This window comes from Tiliqua scincoides, chromosome 4, assembly GCF_035046505.1.
Source record: "Tiliqua scincoides isolate rTilSci1 chromosome 4, rTilSci1.hap2, whole genome shotgun sequence".
Taxonomy (NCBI): Eukaryota; Metazoa; Chordata; class Lepidosauria; order Squamata; family Scincidae; genus Tiliqua; species Tiliqua scincoides.
In genome coordinates, this window is record NC_089824.1 from 11364364 (window position 1) to 11390948 (window position 26585).

The following is a 26585-nucleotide window of genomic DNA, read 5'->3' on the forward strand; positions in this document are numbered from 1 at the left end:
TTTATACCCCTAGTTTCCAAACTGAGATGAATGGCAGGCTCCAAGCTTCTGCCTAGCGCTCCACATATTGGTCTCGCTTGAGAAGTGGGTGGAATTGATAACATGGCCTGAATCTTCTGAAATGTGATCCATCATTTATTTTCCTGCCTCAGGAAACAGGGAATATTAATGATGTCTCCCTTTGGCACCTTTCAGCAGATAGATATTTGAGTTGCTCATTTCTTTGGCTCTCTTTTGTGCCACTTTGTCATGCTTTCTTTCTGTCACCATATATTTTTGTAAAAAAATTATTTCAAAAGAAATCTTGAGCATAAATCCTTTACAGGCACTTCAGTCATGTGTGGGTCTAGGAACTGGCCACAGAAGTAGACACATGCGTTGCATGCAGAAGGTCACAGGTACACGAATGATGGTCTTATATTAAATGTGGCTATTGGGCCATCTAGGCCAGTCTATTCTAAGTGGTCACAGTTCTCTAGGAACACAAGAGCTTATCAGGACCAGTGGTGTAGCTAGAGGGGGTACAAAGCAATAAGTTTTGCAGGAATCTTCACCGCACCATGCAAGCTGCCTCTCCCCCTCCACTTTCACCTCTGATTTGCTTCCACCACCCAGAATAGCTCCACAGGGGATGGGTAGGGGCCACTTGCATGGCGCGATGAGGCTCCCTGCAAAACTTAGTGCTTTGCACCACCTCTAGCTACGCTACTGATCAGGACCAACAAAAGATGCTAAGGATTGAACTTGGAACCTTCTGCATGCAGGATGCAAAGTGAAACAAGGATACAAGGGTCTTCTGCAATATGCCAATACAATGCACTGATATATCAGTAGTGGGACACTGTGGCATTGCTAGGGTGGTGCGATTGGTGCGGGCCACACCAGGTGACGCCCTGGAAGGGTGTGCCACGCCCCCAGCACGCCCCCCCCCATCGCGCACTTAGAAAGCACACAAGTCCACAGAAGCCTTCGCATCTTAGGCAAAGCACTAAGTGGTGCAAAGCACTAAGATGCTAAGGCGCGTGATGCGACAAGAGTCTCCAAGCTTAGCAGCTGAGCACTTGTGTGCTCTGGAGTCGCCGTCTCCTGGGGCGCTGCTCCTTCATTTCCTCTCAGTACGCCCATTAGCCCCTTCCTCCCTCTTTCCCATCCCCGCCGTTCTCCCCTCCCCTGACTTGGCCAGAAAGAGGGGCAATTGTTCTGTCTGGAGGGAGGGAAAGATTAGCGTGGTGGCCCCGAGGCAGGACCCCACACCCCCCACCTTCAGCCTTTGGAGGCTTGGGACACTCCCCTCTGCTGGAACCAGGGGCTGTCCTGCCACATTCCCCAGTGGGATCATGCATGCCCTTGGATCTCTGGCCAGGCCACCCCAGACCAGCCGCACTCCCATCCCCACCAGCGCAGCACCCAGGCAGGAAGGTAGGTAACAGCAGCTGCTCTCCCTGGAGGCAACTGAAGCTCCCAACAGGCTCGGGGCTGGGAGCTGGAGGAGGAGGGAGGATGCAAGGAGGTCTGCCTGCATGGCTCTGGGTGACACACATCCCAATCCTAGGCATGTCTACTCTGAAGTAAGTCCCATTATAGGCAATGGGGCTTACACCCAGGTAAGAGTGAATAGGATTGCAGCCAAAGGCAGGATTGCAGTGCGTGCTGCTAGCCCTGCTCGCACTGCATTGCACGGGGATGGGTTTGTGTGTCTCCCCCCAAGCCTTCCAGTGGGAGCCTCTCCCTCCAGACACTGGAGGGCACTTGGGTAGGGGCTGGAGGGCTCAGGAACACAGCCATGCAGTGCCCTGCAAGCGTCCTCAGAAGTCAGCCCCATGCTGTAGAATGACTCCCAGCAGCTGAGTGTGTAGCATAGGGTGGCAGCCCTTATATCTGAGGCTACCATCCTAGACACGCTTACTTACCTGGGAGTAAGGCTCAGTGAACTCCGTGGGGCTTACATTTGAGTAGATGTGCTCAGGATGCTGCTGCCCTTTCTCTTGCTAGGAAGAAGCACCATCACTGAACAGACTGGGAATAATACCATCATGTTATATAGTCATTCAATGCATAATTTCATGCAGAATGCAGTAAAACAAACCACATCAAAATATCTCTATTCTATCAAAAGTTATAGCCAAAAAAACCAGCGGAGGCGGGGCGATAGTGCATCACCTTGCCCACTGCCCGGGTGTTGCCCCGCCCACTGCAAGAGAGGAGGTCCATCATGGGGGTGACGCACTGGCCTCCCGCACCAGGTGATGCAAACCCTAGTGATGCCACTGGTGGGGCAGGCAGGCATTGTTCCTATCAAAGAGCAGAAGCACAGCACTTGTGTTTCGCCAGCAAAGGGTGATCTTGAATCTAGCTCTAGGCCGTCTGATTGCAGAATTGGGCTTAGAAGCCCAATTAGAATATTTCTGAGAATATATCTAAGGAAAGATTATTTTTTAAAAAATCTGCATCTTGCCAAGAAGATATCAACAGTCATACACAACAAATCCTTTGCAGCCCTTTTTTGCGATATGTTAGCTAGGAATGTTTTATCTCTTGGCAGTTTCCTGCATTGCTCTTCTTTTTGGCAATCCTCTTAAGCAGATGGTTTGACATGCAGTATTTAATGAGCCATCAAGATCCAAGCCGTTGTGGCTTCCTCCAGGTTTCCCCCCCCCCCCGGAATATTCCTGAAAATGGCTGTCATGAGATAAGCAATTGGAAGAGAATTCATATTGCAGGTAGGAAAAAAAAAATGCAAGAGTTGAAGAAGAGGCATGCTGTCTGTTATCAAGGAGAACCGTAGAACTGAGATTTATTCTTTCAGTAAATGCCACCCAAGTTCATATAGTGGGCAGATGATTCTATAGGGAAGTTTGAAGCAAAGAGTCCTAAGACACGTTTTTTGTGGTTCTCCCTCCTCTGCATCCTGGAAGGAGGCAAAGGGAGTTAATCAGCATCCCCACCACCTTTCTCCTTCCCTATGGCGTCCTCAGCCAGCCCCTCTTTGGAGAAGAATCTTCAACCGGGGGTTCTTCCTTCTCAGTACATCCTCTCGGACTATTAAATACCCCCACACACACACTTTGCACATGCATGGAGGCAGGGCTGGCCCATTCATGAGGCTAGTGGGAGCAGTCCTTCCGGCAGCAGATGGGGGGAGGGGCTCATCTCTGCTTGCACTTGCTTGCACTGCTCTTCCTTCTCCTTCCAATCACTCGATCGAAAAATGAAGAGGGAATTTGGAGGGAGGGGATGCTGAGCTGAAGCATTGGAGAGCGGGAGGACCAGAAGCCGGCACATAATCAGGTAAGGGGGGCAGCACTTGGAATGGTGTCAGGAGGCCTTGGACCAGCTTTGCATGGAGGGCCTGTCTTTCAAGACATGAGAGTAGCCCTTACAAAACTCCTCCCAGGAACAGTAACTAGCAATGGAGATGGTGTCAACCAAGCTTGTTTTTGATTGATAAGGGGTCTGCCTGCCATTGTCAGGTTCCTCTTCCAAGTTGCAGCTGTCGACCAGAAATGCAGCACCTACGCAAGTGAAAAGCTCAGCCATGACCCATTCAGAGTGGATTGCCCTGAATTACAGGGCAGAATGAATTGTTCTGCTCCTATTCAGAATGGACCCCCTGGGTGTACTTGAAAGATGTGCAATCCTTTCTTGCGCAGGAACAGGCAGGACAGGAGGCCTGCGCTGTATCTAGTGCCAGATTGGAGCCAGAATTGGCTCAGTCGGATGCAAGGGGAACTCTTCCCCTTATACCTGGGTGAGCCACCATAGCTCCAATGGGTCTCCTTGGACTTGCACCACCTCCATAGGTGGCATAGTTTTAAGGAGAGGAGAACAGAGCAGAGCCCAGGCTCCTATCCACCCTTCCTCCATCTCAGAATGCCTCCCTCCCGCGACCTCCCTGCCTCCTCCCCACCCACCCCAGACCCTTGCATTGGCCAAGCTTGGCTGACGCAAGTTGGCGCAGAGGCTAGATTCATCCTCCACGGGCTGGTGCGTGTCCCTGAGCCAACTCCTGAAGAGGCGCAAACATGCTTTACGGCATGTTTGCGACCCTTCTGGGTCAATGCAAGGGACTTATGCCAGCCCAAAGCACAGTTAGGATTGCACCCTTAACTATTGAGAAGGAAATGAAGAGAGAGTTCTCAAATGAGGGGAGAGTTACCATCCTGTTTCCATGAAGCTTGAGAATGTTGAGTTGCTGGGGTTGTGGCAACAAAGGCCCAATCAAGTGAAGAACCTCAGAGACAGAATGAGGGCTAGGAAGAGAACCCGTAGCATGGAATGAGGCAAGCTATGAAGGAAGCCAGCCAAGGGAGCAGAACTTCCTTTCCTGTGGTGGAAGGAAGCAGTTTGGACAGAAAGAGAGAGAGAGAAAAGCATCCCACACGATTAGCTGACCAGTCCAATATGGCTGCACAGCTTTGGTAGTGCTTGGAAAGGTAGAAAGGAATGGAAAGGAAAGGATGGAAAGTTTAGGGTGTTACTATACTGGGTGCTAGCATGGTGGTTCTTGGGTGGAGATTAGGATGGGGGGGTGACTTGATGCAACACCAGTGGATTATTATCCACAGATCAACAGCAAGGCAGGATGCAATGGGCACAAGGAGAATGAACAGAGCGAACAACAAGAGACTCTAAAGCCAGGGTTTTAATAGGTTTTGTCCAACAGAATTGTATGGGATTCTTGGGGGAGGTGTGATGGTGGTGGTGATTCAATCAAAACGTTCTCTGTTGGGAAGAGGACTGAGAGAAAGAGAACCCTGCTGGGTTCTGCCTTTGTTTTCGAACCCATTTGAGGTTGTGGTAACTGGTTTTATGGTCACTGGCTTGTTCGATCCAGGCCTCCAGGCCTGTAGGCCCTTGAGCACCAGAAATGGGTTCAGCTCTGCCTGATTTCCTGTTTAGAGAAAGCAACTCCCCTCTCTCATTTAGGGCACAATCCTAACCCCTTATGTCAGTGTTTTTCAGTTCTGACATAAGGGCAGTGCAGCTCTGAGGTAAGGGAACAAACATTCACTTACTTTGAAGAGGCCTCCGTGAGTGACACCCAACTGCAGGATGCAGCACATGTTCCATTGGCACTGCTATGCCAGTGCTGGAAAGCACTGACATAAGGGGTTAGGATTGCGCCTAAGTCTCTAAGAAATGGCAATGTCTCAAACAGACTTCTGATTGAAGTAACATGACAAAGGCCATCAGTGCTCTGCTCAGACTTTGATACTTTTCCTGATATTCTCCCATTTTACATTTTGCATGTTTTTTCCAGAAATTATTCAGCCTCTTTTTCTTCTAGATGCACAAATGCTTACATTTTTGTACTTGGAACAAAATCAGGCGATAGCTAGTTTGTCCTGCACACAAAAGTATGCTGAAGAGCATTCCAACTTCTTCATCCAGTGCTTATCTCATCATATACGCAGCACTCTGGGAACATAATCTTGCTGCTGCAACTCGTTCTCTCTTTTGGATACAGGAACATCACTGCCTTCGAATAAAGATCCTAGGGGACTGCTACTACTGTGTCTCTGGGCTCCCGGAACCTCGCCAAGACCATGCTCATTGTTGCGTTGAAATGGGACTCAGCATGATCAAAACCATCAGGTTATTCATTTTCTCTCTCCTTTTATTTTACTGCCGCCCTCATGCTGCGTTCCCCTCTGTGGTTTTTGACGCCTTATTGCTCAGCCATACAATCCTCAAATTCTCTCTTGCTGCTTTGTTGCCTCCCAGGTTTGTGATGTTATTGTAGGCAGACAGCCCTTGTTTTCTAGAATAAGATGGTTGCCACAACATCACAACTACTGTCCTGGAAGACATTATCTCAACCTGATACTTGGAGTTCACAGAGATTACTCACTGCAGAGGTGTGTGGGAGACCTGTGACAGCTCCAAGGCATTCTCTTTGTAATTATTATTTGCTAGTGATACGCCCATCATTTTGACAGGCTGAATGCGCATGGAAAGGAAAAGGCAGAGCATTTATTTTCTCTGTAGGCAGCCATTCACGATCTGGAAGACAGTACAAGGAGTCCTCCCTCTATGCCTCAGGCACAACATTGGAATGCAAGCAAAACCTGCCCCTCCAAATGCTTGAGGAAAAGGAATATATGTTGCTCTCTAATTATGTCTCCAATTACACCACTTTAGTTCCTTCAACAGCATGAAATGGGAGAGATTGAGAACCAAGCCAGTCCTTTTCTGCATAGTGCCATCTTGGATTCCATTTCTTGGTCACACTAGAGTGTGACAGCGTCTTAAGAACTGGCATTTACATATACACTAGCAAAATGCCAGTCATTGTGGTGGTGGGGGGGGGGGGTTGGGGTTGTAGGGAAGCCTTGAATACCACAAAGATCCACATATGTGTGTGAGAGAGAGCAGGGCATTCATGCTAGTTTTGGCAATTGGGGATACTGTTGGGGAGGAAGGCTAAATCTGCTCCTTTCCCCTGCTAGGCTAGTCAAACTTGTTCCCTTTACATTGTCCCATTGAGGGTAGAGCGACACACTGCTGCATGTCTCCTTCTTGTGTTTTTGGGGGTCCTAGCGAATCAGACTGCTGCTCTGCTCTGGCTCTGCAGTAGGGCACAGCAGCGCTCCCCAAAGCATGTAGTGAATGACCCTAGAGTTTATCTTCCTTGTTCAGAGAGGGGAGGGAGTTAGCCTTCTCCTCTCTGGTGGCTGGCATCCCTGGGTTATCCAGACATCCTCCTTCAAGAGGTTCTCTGGAATCTAATGTGATCTGCCTATGCCCATCACAGACCTTTGAAGAGCTCTTAGTGCCCTCCTTAGTTCCCACACAGATGCATTTCCCTCCTCCCACCCCAAGAGGCCCCAGATTTAGCATCCTCATTGCCATGGATGCAGATTTTTGCATGGCCAGCACTGTCCCTGGTCAGTTACTGGGTGACCTTCCTGAAGGAAAATAAGGGGGGGGGAGCATCTTGACTGATTTCATAACACAACGTTGAGGACTGGCATGGATGGATAGATGATCCATCTATCCATGGATAGTGGATATCCACTATCTAGTGGATAGCCTTCCTTTCTGCATTTTCTGTCACCTTAATACATTGCCAAGGTTTCACCCTCCCCCAGTTTCCTCTAAAATAACTGGATGCATTTATTTTTCACATTTATATACTATACTGCCCTGCCTCCAAGGAGCTCAGGGCAATATACGTGTCTCTTACCCTTCACAATGTGGTCCTGGTGTCTAGCCTAGACGCCTTTAAAAGGGGATTGGACAAGTTTCTGGAGGAAAAATCCATTACAGGGTACAAGCCATGATGTGTATGCGCAACCTCCTGATTTTAGAAATGGGCTATGTCAGAATGCCAGATGCAAGGGAGGGCACCAGGATGAGGTCTCTTGTTATCTGGTGTGCTCCCTGGGGCATTTGGTGGGCCGCTGTGAGATACAGGAAGCTGGACTAGATGGGCCTATGGCCGGATCCAGCAGGGCTCTTCTTATGTTCTTAACTACAATTCCCAGGAAGCCTTGCAGGTCTCTTGTTATCTGGTGTGCTCCTTGGGGCATTTGGTGGGCCGCTGTGAGATATAGGAAGCTGGACTAGATGGGCCTATGGCCTGATCCAGTGGGGCTGTTCTTATGTTCTTAAACTACAATTCCCAGGAGGCCTTGCAGGTCTCTTGTTAGCTGGTGTGCTCCCTGGGGCATTTGGTGGGCCGCTGTGAGATACAGGAAGCTGGACTAGATGGGCCTATGGCCTGATCCAGTGGGCCTGTTCTTATGTTCTTATGTTCCTTCTACCCTCGCAACAATCTGAGAGTTAGGATAGGTTTAGAGGCCTAAACCCACCCAGTAAGATTTATGAACTGAGGAGGGGTTCAAATGCAAGTCTTCCTGGTCCACAGTTAATATACCAACCACTACACCAAACTCAGAAGCTCAATGGTATGTAGAACATTTCACTTCTTCTCTTCTAGAGGAGGGTCGAATAGTACTGCTTCTTCTGTGCTTTTCTCCTTAAACATAGACTTCTGCCACTGAAAGTAGTGAGACTGTCATGACTGAGGGCCAACACTGAAAAGGCACTACTTTTGACAGTAGTTGATTTTTCGTCCCAGACAAAAGAAAACTGGAATAAACATTGACTGGCTGTCCTAACAATGTGGTTGGAGAAGGGCATTTCCCATATGCTGAGAGCAACTATCTCTTTACTACTGCCTTGCACATTCAGGGGCTGAGCTATGACATGCAAAATAATATTCTGGGGTCCATCCTTAAAATTCTACCACCACGGTTTTTGTTCCAGAAAAGTGTTTTTGTATTTTCATTTTGTCCCCAGAGCCATTAATGGCTTGAAATAGGGGGTGAGATGAGAAAATTTCTTAATCAAACCAATTGTTAGTTTGCATCCTTCAGTCTCGGAAGACTATGGTATCGCGCTCTGAATAGTGGTTCCAGAACAGTGTCCTCTCCAGTGCGCAAAGCCTGGGTAAGGTAGCCTGGGTAAGGTAGATATGACTGTTACCCATGCAGCAAATCCCCCCTCTCCACGTCGCTGAAATGGTCCAATGGAAAGGCAGAGGCCAATACGGTTGGTTCCAGCGGCGTCGCAGGAGTTGCCAGAACATGACTGTGTTCAGCCATGAACTGCCTCAGGGACTCCGGCTCCGGATTTTGCCTCGAGGTTGATTCCTGAAGCCTTTTCCATACCTGGATGTAGCCACAAGGCAGTGGAGGTTTGGGATCAGACTTTTCCTTCTCTCAGATGAGCTGCCTTCCCAGGCTAACAAGTCCCATCTACCCGGTGCCTGTTTAGTTGCCTCTTACGACAAGTATAGCCAAACTGAGGCCCTATTCTTAGCCCCAGCCCCCAGGGGAAAAACCAGTTCTGTAATTGGTAATAGTGTAATAAATACCCACACTATGAATTTATGGGGGGAAAGTCAATGGACCTTGTAGCGCCTTCCAGTCAGCTATCTCTGCTTCTTCCTTTTCTTTATGGGCCACCTTAATAGCAGCAATATTCATGCCACCAGACCATGCAATGCAATTAAGAGCATTTGCAATGATCTACCCTTCAGATCTGCTATATTTTTTCCATCCAAAATGTTGTCTGTTAAACGTACGAGCCTAGCAAATACTCCATGGTAGGAAAAGAAAAGCAAAAATAGCCTTACAATTTAAAGTCTCCTTCCTTCCATTCATACATACATCATAAAAAATAGTTTCTCATTCTTTCTAATACTGCAGCTAAGTCATCCACTCTATTCACTCTTTTCTTTCTGTTTATTCATTTGTGTCTTTCTTTTAGCCTTGCAAATAGGTTACTATGTGAAGGGTAGTAACACAGAAAATGTGGTGCATGGATGTGTTACTACTCCTTATGTACCCACGTTTGTCATTTGTGGCTTGCAAGATAAAAAGCAACAAGCGTTATGAAACATCCATAATGGGTTACCTGAGAGCAGTGGCATATCTTGAGGGGGTGCAAAGCACTAAGTTTTGCAGGGAGCCTCAGCACAGAATGCATGGGGCCCCTCCATGCGTGGAGCGGTACACTTAGTGCTGTGACCAGATGATGGTCTGCAAACACCTCTGTTTTGCTCCCACTGCCTGGAATGGCTCCAAAGGGAAGGGGGAGGGGCCCCTTGCATGCTGTAATGAGGTTCCCTGCAAAACCTAGTGCTTTGCACCCCCTCTAGCTACGCCACTGCCTGAGAGTGGCTCTTATCTGTGGCAGGCAGCTAGAAATGCAACTCCACGGAAGCCTTTGAAGACCAGTACTTATTCCACTCACTAAGGAGTGAGCCCCACTGAACAAGAGACTTATTTCAGAGTAAACACGTTTAGGATTGCGTTGTTCGATATATGCCTTCAGTGAATTTTAAGTGGTTGAGTCTCTTTTCCAGGTACGTCAGATCAAGGACAAAGCACGACGTCGATATGCGGATTGGGATACACTCTGGGTCGGTACTGTGTGGTGTGCTGGGGCTTCGGAAGTGGCAGTTTGATGTCTGGTCCTGGGATGTAGACATTGCAAACAAACTTGAGTCGGGTGGAATCCCTGGGTAAGTGTGAGCCTGTGTGTCTACAGTCAGGGCCAAATTGGGTCCTGCATCTGGAGAGGTCCTGCACTGGGTAGGGAGGGGGGGCAAGTGGAACGGCCACAGCTGCAGCCAGGACCTCACTCTGTAGATGATGCTCCGATATGGAAGATGCCATGCCAAGGTGTCACAAGGAGTGGCAAGTGAACATTGCCACTCGATGTCCCTCCAGCCTGCCCCTGAGTCTTTGGCTTGAAATCGGGGGTCCAGAAGCCGTTGGTGGGGACGCCACTCCAGGTGCCTCACCACTGCCGCTCATCCTGGTGAGTAGGGGGGCCATGCAGGGGTGATTCCTCTGCAAAAATGTTTTGCATTGGGCCTCCCAGCTCCTCAAGCCAGCCCTGTCTACAGTAGTTTGCTCTGAATCGGATTGATTTGTTCTCCTAAGATTGAGTCTCAACTGCAGTTTCACCCTGTGATTCATCAGAGAAAATATTGCAACAGGTTTTGTTTCCATCCATTCCATGTCTCTCCCTCTAGCTCTCCTTTTCATTTATGAGACCAAACCTGCCAGTACTGAACTTTCCTAGGTCATGGATTGGGCTCCACATTTACATTTTAATGGCAGTCAATGCCGCATTCTCTTTGCCTCTATTTAATCAAATGACTGGAACCAATTAAAGTTGCAGTTTAATTTTCATTAACATGCAAACTTCAGGAGGTCTCCAGAGTCAAGGCAAAGCTTCCATTAATTTAAGTGGGCCCAGGTTCCACTTCTTTTGAATGATAAGGCCAAATTAAACTAGGTGCAGAAAATTGTGTAGGAAGGCAGAATTAAAAGAACTTGGCTCCTCTGTCCTACACTTTTCAGTGAGTAGGTTTTCAACACCTGGTTATTGATGGTAAACTCCAAGCACACTTTGCATATATAGTGGGTCCTCTTTATCCGCAAATTCTGAACCTGCGAATTTGACCAACCATGGGTTCCAAACCTGCAGTTGGAGGCCCCACTGAGAACTTCCTGGATTCAACTAGAAGTCACGTCCAAGAGGTCTTCTGAGTTGCAGGGAGGCAACAAGTGGCCTTCCCACACCTCAGAAAATATGTCAGATTGCAAATTTCTTTATCCACTGTTTTTGGTGTCCATGGGGGTTCCGGGAACAGAATCCGGAAACAGGACCAATCTGTACCACTTCTATATGGAGAATGAATGGGGAATGTCCACTGGATGATCACTATACAACTTCATAAGATTGTGTGCGAAATCCTCATGACTAAGTATCACTTGGAGTTTATGCATATTACCTAAACTTTGTACACAGCTCTCAATCTGTGCCACTCATAAATTGCTGATCTGTGAAGCACATTCTCTATTTCTTCCAAGTGAATAGGTATAATAGCAGGTATTTCTGCACATTTTCCAATCAACCAGTCTTGGTACACCATCACCTGGAAAAATTTATGAAGATGGTTTAGGCCATGAGGTCATGTAGAGTGTTCATTTCATGTATATCCAGCATTTTCAAGTTTTAAATATTGGTCACCATGTTTCAATAATTCAAAGGCAGTGGCTTCACAAGAGAATCCTGCACATGTCAAAAACCGCAGACTTAGAGCTGCCTTGAAACACCACCCCTTGTGAAATTGGGGGCTGTGAAAAGCTGTGAAATTGGGGGCTTTGGGGGATGGTGGTAAAATTTCTGAGGTGGGGCAAATTTGAGGAGTAAAATTTTGAAGATAAAACTAAAAGTTGCATTGTGCTCTTCTGAAGGGGGGAAGGGGGGAATGTGCACCATTTTTTTTTCCTAGAATGACTTTGTGACAGCGGCAGATCTTCCTAGCCCTGCACCATGGGGCAAAGGTCTGAGATGGCGTACCTTGCAGGATGCCACTGCCCCCTGTGCGCAAATCCCCCCCACACACACACTTACTTGGAGCTCATGGAACCTCACGCAATTCCAGGACACATCAGGAAAACCTCCTGAAGGTTCCCCAGTGCTTTAAACTGTGCCTCCGGGAAACCTCGGAGAGGCTTTCGCGGAAGTCCTAAAGCTCCTCAAGGCCCTACGTCTGGGGTATTTGCCCCATTGAGTCTATGTGAGGTCTGCCACTGCTTTGTGAGTATTCCATAACAACATAGCATCACTTCAGAGGTGGAAAAACAAAATGGTGGCCACCAGTCAATGGCTGATGGGGGGGAGTGCAGTACACTCAAGAGGAACTGTGTTGTCATCAACCTGAAACAGAAAATGGCCTCAGACAGAAAAAAGCAAATGAATTTTCTCCTTACTTTTGTCTTCCCAACACCCCAACATTTAGCTGAATGTTTTCCAGTTGGAACTTTCAATCCAGTCCTACCAAACATGTGATTTGGATCACCTAAAGGAAAGGTGTTTCATGTTGGACAAAACGATTATGGAAGCAGAGGGATCCTCATACTGCCATGCTGCTCGGCCGTGTCACAATTGATCCTAAGTTAGCGAAGCTGACAGTGGTGGTTATCTTCACTAGAGAAGAATCTGACTGAGAAACTCACAAGCACATCTGGTGTACTCAACTGCAATTAGGATCTAGACCAGCAGTTTTCAATCTCTGTGACGCGGCACACTGGTGTGCTGCGAGGCTGCCACAGGTGCGCCGCAGGATCAGAGGAGGCAGGCAGCAGCTGTGTGCCCGTGTGCAGGAGAAACGGCTGCTTTGAGCCTCCCACGGCAGGCAGCACAAGCAAGGGAGCAGCCAGGGAAGGAGCTGGTCATGGCTGCTTTGCATCCCACGCAGCAGCTGAAGAGTCCGCTTGGAGCTTGCTCCTGCTACTGAGCCCGACTCAGGCTGCAACCTGATCCTCACTTTCCTGGAAGTAAGCCCCATTGGCTACTATGGGGCTTACTTCTGAGTAGACATGCATAGGGTTGGGCACAATGGAGTTTGTTGCCTGCCTGCATGCTGATTGGCCAACAAGAGTAGCCTGGAGGAGCCAGGAGGTGGGAGCTGCAGAGTGAGTGAGAAGAGGGAGCCAGAAGCAGTCTGCTGAGGCCCCCAACCTCAGGTTTCAGGGTCCCTGAAAGTCCCTTTTCCTTGCCAGTTTGCCTGCAACTCCCCAAAGCGACCCTCCCTGCACTTTTAGAGGAAGGGCGCTGGGCCACAATCCTATCTACACTTTCCTGGGAGTAAGCCCCATTGACTATAATGTGGCTTACTTCTGAGCAAGCATGCATAGGATTGGGCTCTGAGGGGTGCTATCCCATCCACACCTTCCTGGAAGTAACTCCCATTGACTATAATGGGGCTTTCTTCTAGCAGGCATGCATAGGATTGGGCTCTGGGGGTGTTTTCCCATCCACACTCACCTGGAAGTAAGCCCATTGACTATAATGGGGCTTTCTTCTGAGCAGGCATGCATAGGATTGGGCTTTTGGTTGCACTCTTTTTTCTCAAATACACAAGCAGGCAATTGGCACTTCTCTCTCCTCTTCTCCCCCACCCCACCCCCTTCCCTTCTAATGATCCCAAGCATAGAATTGGCCTTCTTCACTGCCGCCGCACATTGGGTCGACACTTTCATCGACCTGTCCACCACCACCCCAAGATCTCTCTTCTGATCTGTCACAGACAGCTCAGAACCCATCAGCCTATATGTGAAGTTTTGATTTTTTGCCCCAATGTGCATGACCTTACACTTACTGACATTGAAATGCATCTCCCATTTTGCTACCCATTCTGCCAGTTTGGAGAGATCCTTCTGGAGCTCCTCACAATCACTTCTGGTCTTCACCACTTGGAAAAGTTTGGTGTGGTCTGCAAACTTAGCCACCTCACTGCTCACCCCTGTCTCCAGGTCATTTATGAAGAGGTTTGAAAAGCACCGGTCCCACGACAGATCCTTGGGGCACACCGCTTTTCACCTATTGTGAAAATTGCCCATTGACACCCACTCTCTGTTTCCTGGTCTTCAACCAGGCCTCAATCCAGGAGAGGACTACCCTCTAATTCCCTGACTGTGGAGTTTTTTCAGTAGCCTTTGGATCATCCAGCGTGGAAGTGATTGACAGTAGGTTCAGGTCAGAAGAAAAGATAGAGCTCTTTCACACAACACATAATTAAATTTATGGGATGTGCTGCTGTAAGATGTTGTGATGGCTTCTGACTTGGGCTTTAAAAGGAAGATTCAACAAATTCAAAGGGAGAATTCAAAGGTGGATTTCAGGAAAGAGGAGGAGATGAAGATGTCCATCAACAGCTACTAACTGGGGGCCCAATCCTATCCAACTTTCCAGCTCTGGTGCAGCCACAGTGCAGCCCATACCTTGTTCCCATACATGTTCCCATACCTAAAGAAGGTCCCCGTGACTGCTTCTCCACCACATGACACAGCGCACACCCCACGGGCTCAACTGCACCAACACTGGAAAATTAGATAGGTTTGGGCCCTGAGATAGCTAATCTATAAACCTAGAGTCTGCCACTGAATACCAGTTATTGGGAAACCACCAAAGGAAAGGGCTATTGCCTTCATTTCCTGACTGTGAGTTTCTTAGAGGTTGGTGATGAGATTACTCTGCTGTTCCTGTTGCTTTTTTTCTTTACTTCTTGCTGATTTATTGTATTTTTTAAAAAACTATTTTAAAGTTTTTTTTGTTGTTGTTGTTTTTTAATTGTTAGCTGCTTCTAGGTAAGGCAACAATTCAGAATAGTTTTCCATAAACAAAACAAAGACGTTTCTGCTTTGTACCTCTGCAGGAGAATCCACATATCCAAGGCTACCCTGGATTGCCTCAATGGGGATTATAAAGTCGAAGAAGGGCACGGGAAGGAACGCAACGAATTCTTGAGGAAGCACAACATTGAAACCTACTTGATCAAACAACCTGAGGAAAGTCTGTTGACTCTGCCAGAAGACATTGTCAAAGAATCGGTCACTGCTGCGGACCGGAGAAACAGCGGGGCTACGTTCACAGAGGGATCCTGGAGCCCTGAGCTTCCCTTTGATAACATTGTGGGAAAGCAGCACGTAAGTCCTGACTTTTCTCCTTCGTGTCGCCACTACGTAAGCCTGCTTTCCTGCCTCTCCATAAAGGAAGCCTCAGGGAAAACACACTTCTCTTTAACCTTTTCGCTAAGATGAACTGCAGATGATTAAACAAACCACCGCAGGTCAGAATTAACCTATGTATCAGAATCCAGAGAGTGCCAAGGTCCCCTTCTGGCTCCCTGCTAAAATTAAGTGTCACACGCCGCTGAGCGTTAATTGCATCAGAACCTCAGACAAGTTCATTATATATAAATATATATAAAGATGAAACCAGTAGGACTTAAAAGTTGCTTGAATGGCTGCAAGCATGCATAAGGAAGCCAACATTTTGCTTATTTTCAGTACAGTGAGCTGGAGCTATCCTTAGTTCTCACATACAGCGGATTAGGTGGCAAGCCTTCCACTATGATACCACATCAAGCTGTAGTTGGGGCCACATGACTGAATGCTCCCCCAAGAACTTTTAGAAAAGTAGCATGTCAGGTTCTTCTAGAACCCTGATCCTGATATTCACTTTTTTATGTGCAGGGATTTTATTTTGATTGAAGGAGCATTCAATCATGTGAGTTCCCACTCTGCAGTCTGAAATGGAAGAGTCAAGGCAGACATACTGCCTTAATTTGCATAAGAACCTGATGTGCTTGTGGATCAGTACCCTTACAAACCCAGAAGCGTGGAAAGGTGCAGTTCCCCTACTAACTGGGCAAAGAGACACCTTTTAAAGTGGTGCCCCTCTTATATTTAGCAGATGAGCAACTGTCCTTCCTCATCCTCTCTTAGACTGTGAGTTCTTTGGGGACAGGAACCAGCTATTGTTTTATTCTACTATGCAAGCCACTTTGTGAACTATTATAATGAAAAGCGGTTTATTAGCATTCGTCATCATAATATGGCATTACAATTTTGTTTGCTAATTGGAGGACTGCAGCATCAGTAGATCATCTATGCATTCTGCCCTGATGTAGTAGCACACCTATTTATTCAATTAATTTGTTATTACTATTGTTAGGCCTTCAGTTAGGTCTTCAGCAAGGCGCTGTACAGAATGATCTAAACAGAGGATAAACAGGATTCCCTGCCCCAAGGATCTTACAATTGAAATTTAGACAGCGAAAGGGACATGAGAAATGAGAAAGGCCCTTTCAGGGTAGCACTGGTGACATGCCTTGTGATCAGGCTTTCTAAAGCACTTGCCAAGGTTGATATCCTTTAAAAATGATGACATCACCTGAAAGTGACATCATCATAAAAGAACTGAGTGGTTTAAGTTTCTCTTCAGCTGGTTTGTGCTGCATTCCGTCCTCCCCTAATTCAGGGTCAGTGCTACAGACATGGATTGAGTGAGGGCTTAGGTTTCCCTGAGGACCCTCCTCCTTTTACCAGATTCCATTGTAACTGGATGCCCCAACCCCCAATGCAATGTCAGAGCAAAATACCCAAGAATTTTAAAATAGAACCTGGCAGAAGGAGGAAGGAACCTCTGTAGCTGCTGCTTGCTCGCATTGCGCAATAAGATATTGGGACACTTACCAGGCAATGGAAGCAGTAGTCGCAGTAGACAGGGAGATCTCTTGTGGGAGGGGCTGGTCCACGCATGCATATTTGAGGGGACTCTGCGTAGCTTGTGCCTGAGGCCCCCTGGACAGCTGGTGCCAAGGCTGCCCTAACTAAAAGGGAACAGAGATTTGGGAGCATTGGGAGAACTGCAAAGGAGCACTGGAACTTGGAAGAATGGACAACCAGGGCCTTAGCTCAGTGATCAATGCATGCAGAAGGGTCTGAGGTTGAATCAGTGCTTGAATTGCTGAAGGACAAAGGGGTCTTCACTATCTTATGTTTTGTGATGGCCCTTCAGAATAAGCTCTGATCATGGAACATGTAATGTGTTCCTTTGTTTTTGGGTGTTTGTTTTTCTTAAATAGCATGATGTGGGGAGGGCTGAAATGGAGTCAAGCTAAGACAGTGGCACTTAGAGATTTTGTGTTTGCCATAGTCACAGTCCTGATTGTGATCCCTTATTTTAATCAGGAATACATGTATGCATTGAAAACCAGTGGAAGGGGTTTTTCATTAAGATAGTGTTTGGGGAACCACCTAAAGTCCCCTAACCCCCTCTCTACCCTCCATTATGGTTTCCCCCTCCCTAAAATGCTAACAAAAACAAAACATGTAAAATGACATGTAAGAGGGGGGGAAAATTCTGAAGGGGCACATTATTTTGAAAGCCCTCTTGGCAAGGGAAAGGCAGGGTTGATTTTTTAAAAAATAAATCTATTTATTTGTAGTCACTCCTAGTTTGATTCTTCACTGCTGCTTTTAGAAGACTATGGTGGAAAGCATGATTTCGCGAAAGTTGTGCATTTCATAAGGGCTTCCCATCCCTTAGCCCTGTAAATTGTGCATTGGTGCCTTGGTCTCTCTAGTTAGTCTTACACGTACCACGAGCTGAGAAAAATACCTCTGCATGAGACCTTGAAAACTGCTGCTGATCACAGTAAACAGACATTCTGCTAATAGGCTGCACATGATTCGGCTTCCTTGCTCCAGCTAGACAGAACTGGGTCTGGTCAGTGGAAACTGGGAAGCCACCTAGGTATCCCACATAGGCTTCATACCATAATGGAAGAAAGCTGGGATACAAATAATGGCTTGTCTCAGTATGATTGTCATGTTAGGTTCCAAAAGGTTGTGTGCAATGGACATGCCTGATAAACTCATGGAGAGCTTCCTCTCTCCTAACCACTGCAGCCAGAACCAAGTGGTGGCTTAGCTAATTCCCATCATTGTTAACAGGTGAGGTCTCTATGGAGGGAAAGCTTCTCCATTGCAGGGATCCCTTGATGAAAAGTATGGGGGAAAATAGCACTTCCAGGTTATGTCATAAGCCTGCTCCCTGCCTCTGGTGACTGCCTGTGATCTCCGCCTTGATCATGGATCATTGATCATGATCATGGATCCATTGATAACAGAGTCAAACCCTAACTCTCTGGCTCCACCCTGGGGTCCCTTTCTTGGTCACGCTAGAGTGTGACAGAAGGCTGAAATAGTGGCATGGAACTGTGAGCACTGGCTTCTGTAGACGTAGACTTCTGAACTAGCTATGGGTAGCTCAAAAATGAAAGGGTCTTGTCAGGCTGCTGTCTGTGTTCCATATGCTGCAAGCTTGGAAGGACCTGACAGATTTTTTGCTGCCACAAAATCCCTCGAGAAGGCTGTCTGCCTTAAGAAATTAAGGGGGAAAAGGTTAAAATGCCTGAAGACACCAGTCTTTCTACTGCATTTGAAAGATTGATGAGTCACAATGGGAGAAGGTCAGCTTGAGTTTCCTTCCCTTTCCGTGGGACAGATCCATAATGACACCCTATTTCAGTTCTTGTTCTGCACATACTTAGTCAGATTTGTCCGAAATGTCTGTGTAATTTAATGTTACAGCTTTGTCAAGTAGAGATTTTACTTTGCCAGCTGCCCTTTGCATATTATCAGGCCTCAGTATCCCTCACAAGTGGTTGCTGAAGAAGCACCTCTAGCTTCTTGTGAACTGAAATTGCGCATGATGCCTAGATTTCTGTCTATAGAAAGCATCTGTTTAATAGATGTGCTTTGTGTGTGGTTTCCTTCTGAGCGTGTGCAGTTTTTGTTTTGCTTGCTCTGCGTTTTACCATGCTCCATATCAATGTTATATTTGGATATACTAGAGAATCAGTGTGCTGCAGAGATACCTTTCTCCTGTCTTTCTGCTTGCAGTGGTTTTTGTAAAAACAAACAAGAAATGAAATGCATACCATTTGTTATCCTCATTGTTTGTAATCCCAGTTATATTCAACTTTATTTATTTGTATTCCCCCTTTCCTCCCAAGAAGAACTCAGTGTGATTGTATCCTCACCACAAACCTATGAGATGGAATGTCTGAAAAGGACTCAGTCTAACTTATCACACGGAGTGCTCACAGGGAGGCAGAGTCAGGTCATGTGCCCAATTTCTACTCCCCATCTTCATGCATTCATTCGATCAGCGCATATGTCCAGACAACTATAAGTGCATTGAAGTTGCTCCACAGACATCAACCCTTTCCCAGTTGTGTTAAGCCAGCGATTTTCAAAACTGGTGTGCTGCGAACCACTTTCACAGCACTGGTTCTGTGAAATTTTGAGCACAAGGGAATTTTGAGCACAGGGGTTGAAAATAGCTGAAAAACTCTTCTGGGTTCTGCAGCTCTATTTCTAGGGCAACTGTCTGTAGTAATAAGTTGTCTGCCCCATTCCTCTATGGGTGGAGGAAGAGAGATAGACAATTCATAACTTTAGACAGTTGCCTTAGAAACAGAGCTGTGGAACCCAGAAGAGACATCACAAGAATTGAAGACCATAGAAAAGACCATAGAGTCAATGTGCCACGAGACGAAAAACATTGAAAATACCTGTGTTAAACTCTATGTGCCTTCAAACTGTTGCATAGCTACAGGGGGGTCTTGCGGTAAGCATTGCAGTCACCGTAATGTGCCATTGGGCCATTCTGGGCAGGGATGGCAACGCACTCTATGCTGTCATTGCTGCCCAGAATGTTCCAACAGCAAGTGGGGGGGGGGGGCTGGTTCCATGGGCATTGCGGCACCTGCAATACTTGGTGTTCTCCCAAGGCCACCCCCCATAGCTACGCTACTGCTTTCAAATGAATATTTGTATGGGGTGTGTTGGAGCTCTGATTCTGATCTTGCTTCCTTTCCCCTCATGCATTCAGTGTTCCTGGACTGATTATCTGAAAAGGGCTGAGGGACTGAAAAGGGTTGTTGACCAGTGTCTGGTCTTTTCTTCTTCTTCTGAATGCCTGTTGGGAGGACGCCACATCATCACACCGCATATTTCTGAGGGAAGCTCTGAGAGAAAATGGCCACCAGCTGGGGAAGTGAAACAGGCAGAGATGAAAAGGCCAAACTGTGGCAACAAGGTCAACCGATTCCCCAGCCCCAGCCTAGTCCAGATATCCCCTCCAAAATGTCAGCCTAAAGTTCTCCTTGGAGAAACTTTATTTTAACAAGACCTCCCAAATCTGTGGCTACATCACAGTGCATACCACACATGGCCTGAGGACCACAAATTCGACAGGCTTGCTTGAATAACCTAGACCAGTGTTTCTCGACCAGTGGTACGGGTACCACCAGCAATACTCGAGGTAGTGTCTGGTGGTACTCACAGGAGCCCTGGACACCTGCCGCCCTGCAGCGAGACCAGGAACATGACACAGCAAACAGCAGTAGAAGGTTCGTCTACTGCTTTTCCGTACTTGACAACCCCCCCATCCACCCTGAGCCTCTTATTGGTGTTTGTCGCTTCACATCTGGCCTCCCAATCTGTAAGTAACTGGTGATGCTGTCATTGCCATTTACTTCTGGTGGTAATTTGAATAGGTGGACCATATGAAGTGGTACGGTGGGGAACAAACATTAAGAGACACTAACCTAGACTGGCACCTCTCACCGCACTTACCAATGAACATACAGAAGTATCTCTTAAACATGAATTTGCTCACTACTTACCTCCAAATGGATTTGCAGCTAATTTTTTTTTAATTGAGCTGTTACATAAGAACATAAGAACAGCCCCACTGGATCAGGCCATAGGCCCATCTAGTCCAGCTTCCTGTATCTCACAGCAGCCCACCAAATGCCCCAGGGAGCACACCTGATAACAAGAGACCTCATCCTGGTGCCCTCCCTTGCATCTGGCATTCTGACATAGCCCATTTCTAAAATCAGGAGGTTGCGCATACACATCATGGCTTGTAACCCGTAATGGATTTTCCTCCAGAAACTTGTCCAATCCCCTTTTAAAGGCATCCAGGCCAGACGCCATCACCACATCCTGTGGCAAGGAGTTCCACAGACCAACCACATGCTGGGTAAAGAAATATTTTCTTTTGTCTGTTCTAACTCTCCCAACACTCAATTTTAGTGGATGTCCCCCGGTTCTGGTGTTATCTGAGAGTGTATAGAGCATCTCTCTATCCACTCTGTCCATCCTCTGCATAATTTGTATGTCTCAATCATGTCCCCCCTCAGGCGTCTCTTTTCTAGGCTGAAGAGGCCCGAATGCCGTAACCTTTCCTCATAAGGAAGATGCCCCAGCCCAGCAATCATCTTAGTCGTTCTCTTTTGCACCTTTTCCATTTCCACTATGTCTTTTTTTTTGAGATGCGGCGACCAGAACTGAACACAATACTCCAGGTGTGGCCTTACCATCGATTTGTACAACGGCATTATAACTTATCCAAGCATTGAAGTTAAAAAGAAAAGTTTCCCTATAATAATCATTCACTGGCTGTGATGGTAGTTTAAAACAGCCTGTTGCTACAGGGATCAATAGAACCAACGTTTATATCCTTTACTACTGACTTTGAACATTACTGACATGCAATGTTTAAAATCAGAGCAGCTGCTCATTTGGATTTTCTGCAAGGAAGCTGCTCTTTGGGGATGGAGCAAACATTTAGCATTGAAGCTTTGATATGCTTTCCCGGCTCTCACATGTCCACCCATTCTCGAATCTTGTGCAGTTCAACTCACTTCTGATAGATTTTTGGTTGTCTTGTTACTGTCCGCATCTCTGCTAGTCTTGCTGTCAATTCTGTGTGCGGTATGCCTGTGTATTTGTGCGGCTATTCTTTGAACTGTGATTTGGTTTCCCAGCCTATTTGAAGCTTTGCCCTGCTTCACCTCGAAGATGTGTGGATCATAACTGTACTTCTAAAACAGAAACAAACACTTCAAATAAAAATACCCATTAAAATATGAAACAAAATGATTCCCTCCCTACTTGCCCAATCAGTGAGAAATTATCATAGATGTGCTACAGGGTACAGACAGTGGCATAGCTAGAAGGGCTGCAAAGCACTAAGTTTTGCAGGGAGCCTCACCGCACTGTGGGAGCAAAACAGAGGCATATGCCTGACTCTGAAGGGGAAGAGGTGGGACCATTTGCACACTGCAGTGAGGCTCCCTGCAAAACTTAGTGCTTTGCATCCCCTGTAGCTATGCCTCTGGGTACAGGGCTTCTCAGAGATGTACTGCAAGGTTTGGTTTGCTTTTGAAAGTGAAATTGCTGAAGACGTTTTACTTTTTGTAATAGCTGTGTATTCACAAATATTAAACATCAAGTAATCAAGAATTAAGACAGAACTACTGAGTGAAGTAGCATCAGTTCCCCAAGGCCAGGGGTGGACAAACTTTCAACTTTAGGGATCCTTTCAATTTCAAGGTTTCAAGGAAACTTGAAAGGTTTCAAGGAACCTTTCACAATTGTATAGAAAAGGGAATTTCAGCAGGTGAATCTTGTCATCTCCCAGATTACCATTCTAAGAGATGAACAAATTAGGGAGCTGTTGCAAATGTGCATATATAGGTTTGCCCCAGTATCCATGGGGTTTCCATTTCAGAATCCCCCCATTCCCGCTGCAGAAACCAAAACCACAGATACCAGGAACCCACTTCAAACATGTTTTAGGAATGAAGAAAGCTCCCAGTAACTTGCTAGATCACTTTACAGCACTTTCACTGCATTTGCAGGTGGTCTCCTCAGCTTCTTCCAAGCTCTTCCAGGTCACATGGAGACCCCTGTCTCTGTCTTGGTTTGCCCTGGGTAAACAAGGACCTCCGCATGACTGGAAGAGAGTGAGGGCCCAATCCTATCTAATGTTCCAGTGCCCGTGAAGCTGCGCCAATGGGGCATGCACTGCATCTTGTGGTGGGGCAGCAGTCACAGAGTCTTCCTTAAGGTATGGGAACATTTGTTCCCTTACCATGGGGCTGCATTGTGGCTGCACCAGGGCTGGAAAATTGGATAGGACTGGGTTTGGGTTTGGGCCCTGAATGAAGGCAACCCATAGATGACTGGATAAGTCACCACGGATAAGTAAAAAATATTTAGTGCACGGTCCATCAGCACGGCTACATCAGCACCAATGGTGAGGGATAGGATTGGGCAGTAAGATTAGAGTTTTTTAAATGATAAATCATCTTTTAACCAGGCAAACAGGAAGGAATATCTCATTTCTTATTGCTTTGATAGAAAAAGTCACCATTAATTTGCCCCTTTTATGGCTGCCATGAGACGCAATGCATTTTGTCCTCAAGTATTAAAATCTGAGTACAGAATGCCTCGTAGAAGAGAGACCCACAGATTGAAGAATACTCTTTGCTAGTCTATATCCACAGCTGTAAAAAGTGTAGAAAAGGCCAACCAAAATTTTCAAGGGGTTGGAGCAACTTCTGACTGAAGGTTGCCAACAGGAGCAACTTCCCTTTAAGAAAAGTCTAAGGCAGTGGTTCTCAAAACATTTAGCAGCGGGATCCACTTTTTAGAATGACAATCTGTTGGGACTCACCGGAAGTGATGTCATTTACCTGGAAGTGATGCCATGGTCGGAAGTGACATCATCAATTTAGGCTTCAAAGCTAAGTCACGATCAGCCAAAGGTCCCATTACACAGCGTGCTTGTGCTGATATTTTGCATAGCTCAGAAGTCAAGCATTCCAGCTCAGAAGTCCTAGCAAAACACAGACTTAGCAGAACACAGATCTCCAACCACACAGCTCTCCTTCCTTTCCAGCTTCCCAACTTCCCACCTATTCAGGACAAAACACCGGGCCTTTCTCCCACTGGGAGCCTATGCTGTCCAGCAGTTCTGAACCCTGTATTTTCAATGGTGGCTGAGATAGGTGCTACGCAGCTAACCTGAAATTGACTCACAACCCACCTTGTGGGTCCCAACCCACAGTTTGTGGAAACGCTGGGCTAAGAGATTGTGGTGGTGGTGGTGGTTTTGAGGAGGGGCATGATAGATACATCTGAAGTTATGAATGGAATGATGATCTTGGGGTTACATAATAAATTTGATGGACAGTAAAGATTCAGGAAAGACAAAAGAAAATGTGTGTTGTCTTCACACAACACATAGACACCATTACCTTATACTATGAGTGCCACACGATGTGGCAGTGATTACTGCTTTATCCTCAAATGGCTTTAGAAGGCAATTCACACATTCACAGTATCAGCAGCATTTGCCATGATAGCTAATTGAAAGTTTGATGATCTGGACAGCTTACCAAAATTGCTGGGTTGGGGAGGCAAACAATAGAGGAAGGTGTCTCATGCCTGGCTTGTGGGTTTTTCAGACACATCTTTCACCAGCATTGGAAACAGACTGCTGGATGTGATGACCCCTTGGTAGGATCTAGCAGGGTTCTGCTTATGTATGAGATTCAGCCTCAAACACGTATCTTGAAGAAACTAGTTTTTAAAAAAAAATAGTTGTATTTTTCCCCAAATAATATCACTCTTAAGTATAGGTGGCATATGTGTTTCATTGATATATAGACCTGGTTCCTTCACACGGATACCTCCAGTACAGAGGGTCTTGCCATGACTGCAGCCACATGGAGGAACTGATGGGATCCAGGGTCAGGGCCACATTGCTGGAAGTTTTGGGGAAAAGCCCCACCCTGAGGCTCGCATGGCAACCCCTGCCTGTCTCTTGATGGTGCATTCAGTGTTAGTGCCACTGGTAATGAGGGTTGAGGGGTCAACTCAGATGGGTGGTCTCTCTGAAGGGTGTGGGTTCTTGGTCATTGCCCAACCCACCCAAACCCTGACATTAACCCTTCTGGGAACATAAGCTTTCCAGTGATAATCTGTATGGGAGATTTGTTTAAAAAAATGTTCATTCAAGCAAATTACCAGTAGGAGCTTTTGTAGTCCTCCTGCCTTATAAATGTCTTCTTCCACATGGCTGGAACCACCTTGACATGGGAGGGGAGGGTCAGCATATAATAAATACCCTTTCCATGTTCAAGGTTTGCAAAACTATATGGAAATAAAACTGAACCAGAGTTGAATTACCCTGTTTGGGGGGGGGGGGGAATTAAAAAAAAATAATAGTCATGGAAACCAGTTGTGAGTCAAGAAAGATAGACATTCCAAACAAGGCAGAAGTACTTTGACCCCTGGTTCGCTACCCTGAAAACCAGCGTTTCAGAAAACAGCAAGTGTTTTGGCAACTCATTTCCACTGTACTTCTGTCTGTCTCAAGGGATGTGCTAAGCCTGTCCTTGGAGAAACTGCATTTTTCTTTTAGAAACTTGCTTGGCTTGCCTTAAAAATTTTCAGGTGTTTTTTTTTTTTTCTTGAAGAGAACCCTGAAGTTTTTTGAATGCCACTTTTTCTCCAAAATTTCAGTGCCAACTATAGTCATTATCTTTCGATAGGTAAACATCTCCAAAACACCTATCCTCAGTGTTTTGGAGGAGTTGCTCTGATGCAGCTGGGATGGAGTAGTGATTAAAAGACTGAACTGTGAATTGGGGCTCCCCTGGTTCAAATCTTATTTCTGCCATGAACCCATTCGTGGCCTTTTGCAAGCTGCTCCCTCTCAGTCCTAGCTGCAATATGGGGGAATAAAAAATACCTTGCAAGGTTGTTGGAAAGACAACATCAAAGCAATATATGTGAAGCACTTTGCACACTCAGAAAGCACTGTGCAGATGTTAAGTAGTATTATTTCCATGGGAATTCCAGGGCACAGGTGGAGCTCCTCTACCCAGGATGGCTTCTCATTCCGTTCATTAAGCTGCTTGACATGCGCTTGTATTCATTTGCACATGAGGACCTGCTTCTTCCAGAAGCCAGCATGTGCAAGAAATCTAGATATGCATCTGAGCATAGACAGTGTTCTGAATGCAGGTGCCTGTCCTCTCACATGAAGAGTCATTTTTGCCTTGGAATAAGTATCCCATAGGTCTCATTTTAATGTACTAAGAAACAGTATATAACTCTGACCACCCTCCCCCCGCCCACCCCTTTGGAAGCTGTTTCGTTGGGTTAGCCATCAAGTTGTATTTCTTGAGCTATATCAACAGAAGTGGACTGAAAAGAATAAACAGGTGGGATTGTCTACCCAAAGCCCATCAGAACCATGCCATCAAAGCAGTTGCCTGTTCTACTTGTGTGCGTTTCAAGGTGTAGGCTTTTCCTTTCAAGCCTTTTAGGTGTTCAGGGGATGAATTGCATGGAATGCTGTTACAGTTTGCAATGCAACATGATCTAAAGAGAAAAGAGAACATTGCATTTAAAAAAAAAAAAACAACCAAAAGGGGACCAGCAGGTTTATTCTGTTTGCATGTGCTTTCCCCTAGACTCTGGCTGCCTTAACAAGAAATTCAATAAATCTGCTTCCAAACCATCTTGCACAAGCTTTGCATGTCCAGTCTGGGCCTGAGGAAATTAACAAGCGAATAGAGCACACCATCGACTTGCGGAGTGGCGATAAATTGCGAAGAGAGCATATCAAGCCTTTCTCCCTGATGTTTAAAGACTCCAGCCTGGAGCATAAGGTAGCTGGGTCTTGATAGATGCTTTGTGCCAACTCAAAATGTCTTGAACTGAATCAGTGAAGAGGATTAGTGCTTTGGGTTTTCCTTTCCCATTTGCCTTTCCCACCCCCTTCCACCCTGCCAAGGCTGATCTGAAACTGATTCACAGGTTTAGTATAGTTGC

General features: G+C 46.4%; 1 protein-coding gene across 1 annotated transcript in view; it reads left to right on the forward strand.

Annotated features, from left to right (window-relative positions):
• The window catches only part of ADCY8 (adenylate cyclase 8), a 132494-nt gene that overhangs the window by 58356 nt on the left and 47553 nt on the right, over nt 1–26585 (forward strand). Inside the window, exons 5-8 of the mRNA XM_066623677.1 lie at nt 5468–5595; nt 9875–10033; nt 14747–15017; nt 26225–26422. Of these exons, the coding sequence (XP_066479774.1) occupies nt 5468–5595; nt 9875–10033; nt 14747–15017; nt 26225–26422 (756 nt within the window). The remainder of the gene's footprint in view (nt 1–5467; nt 5596–9874; nt 10034–14746; nt 15018–26224; nt 26423–26585) is intronic.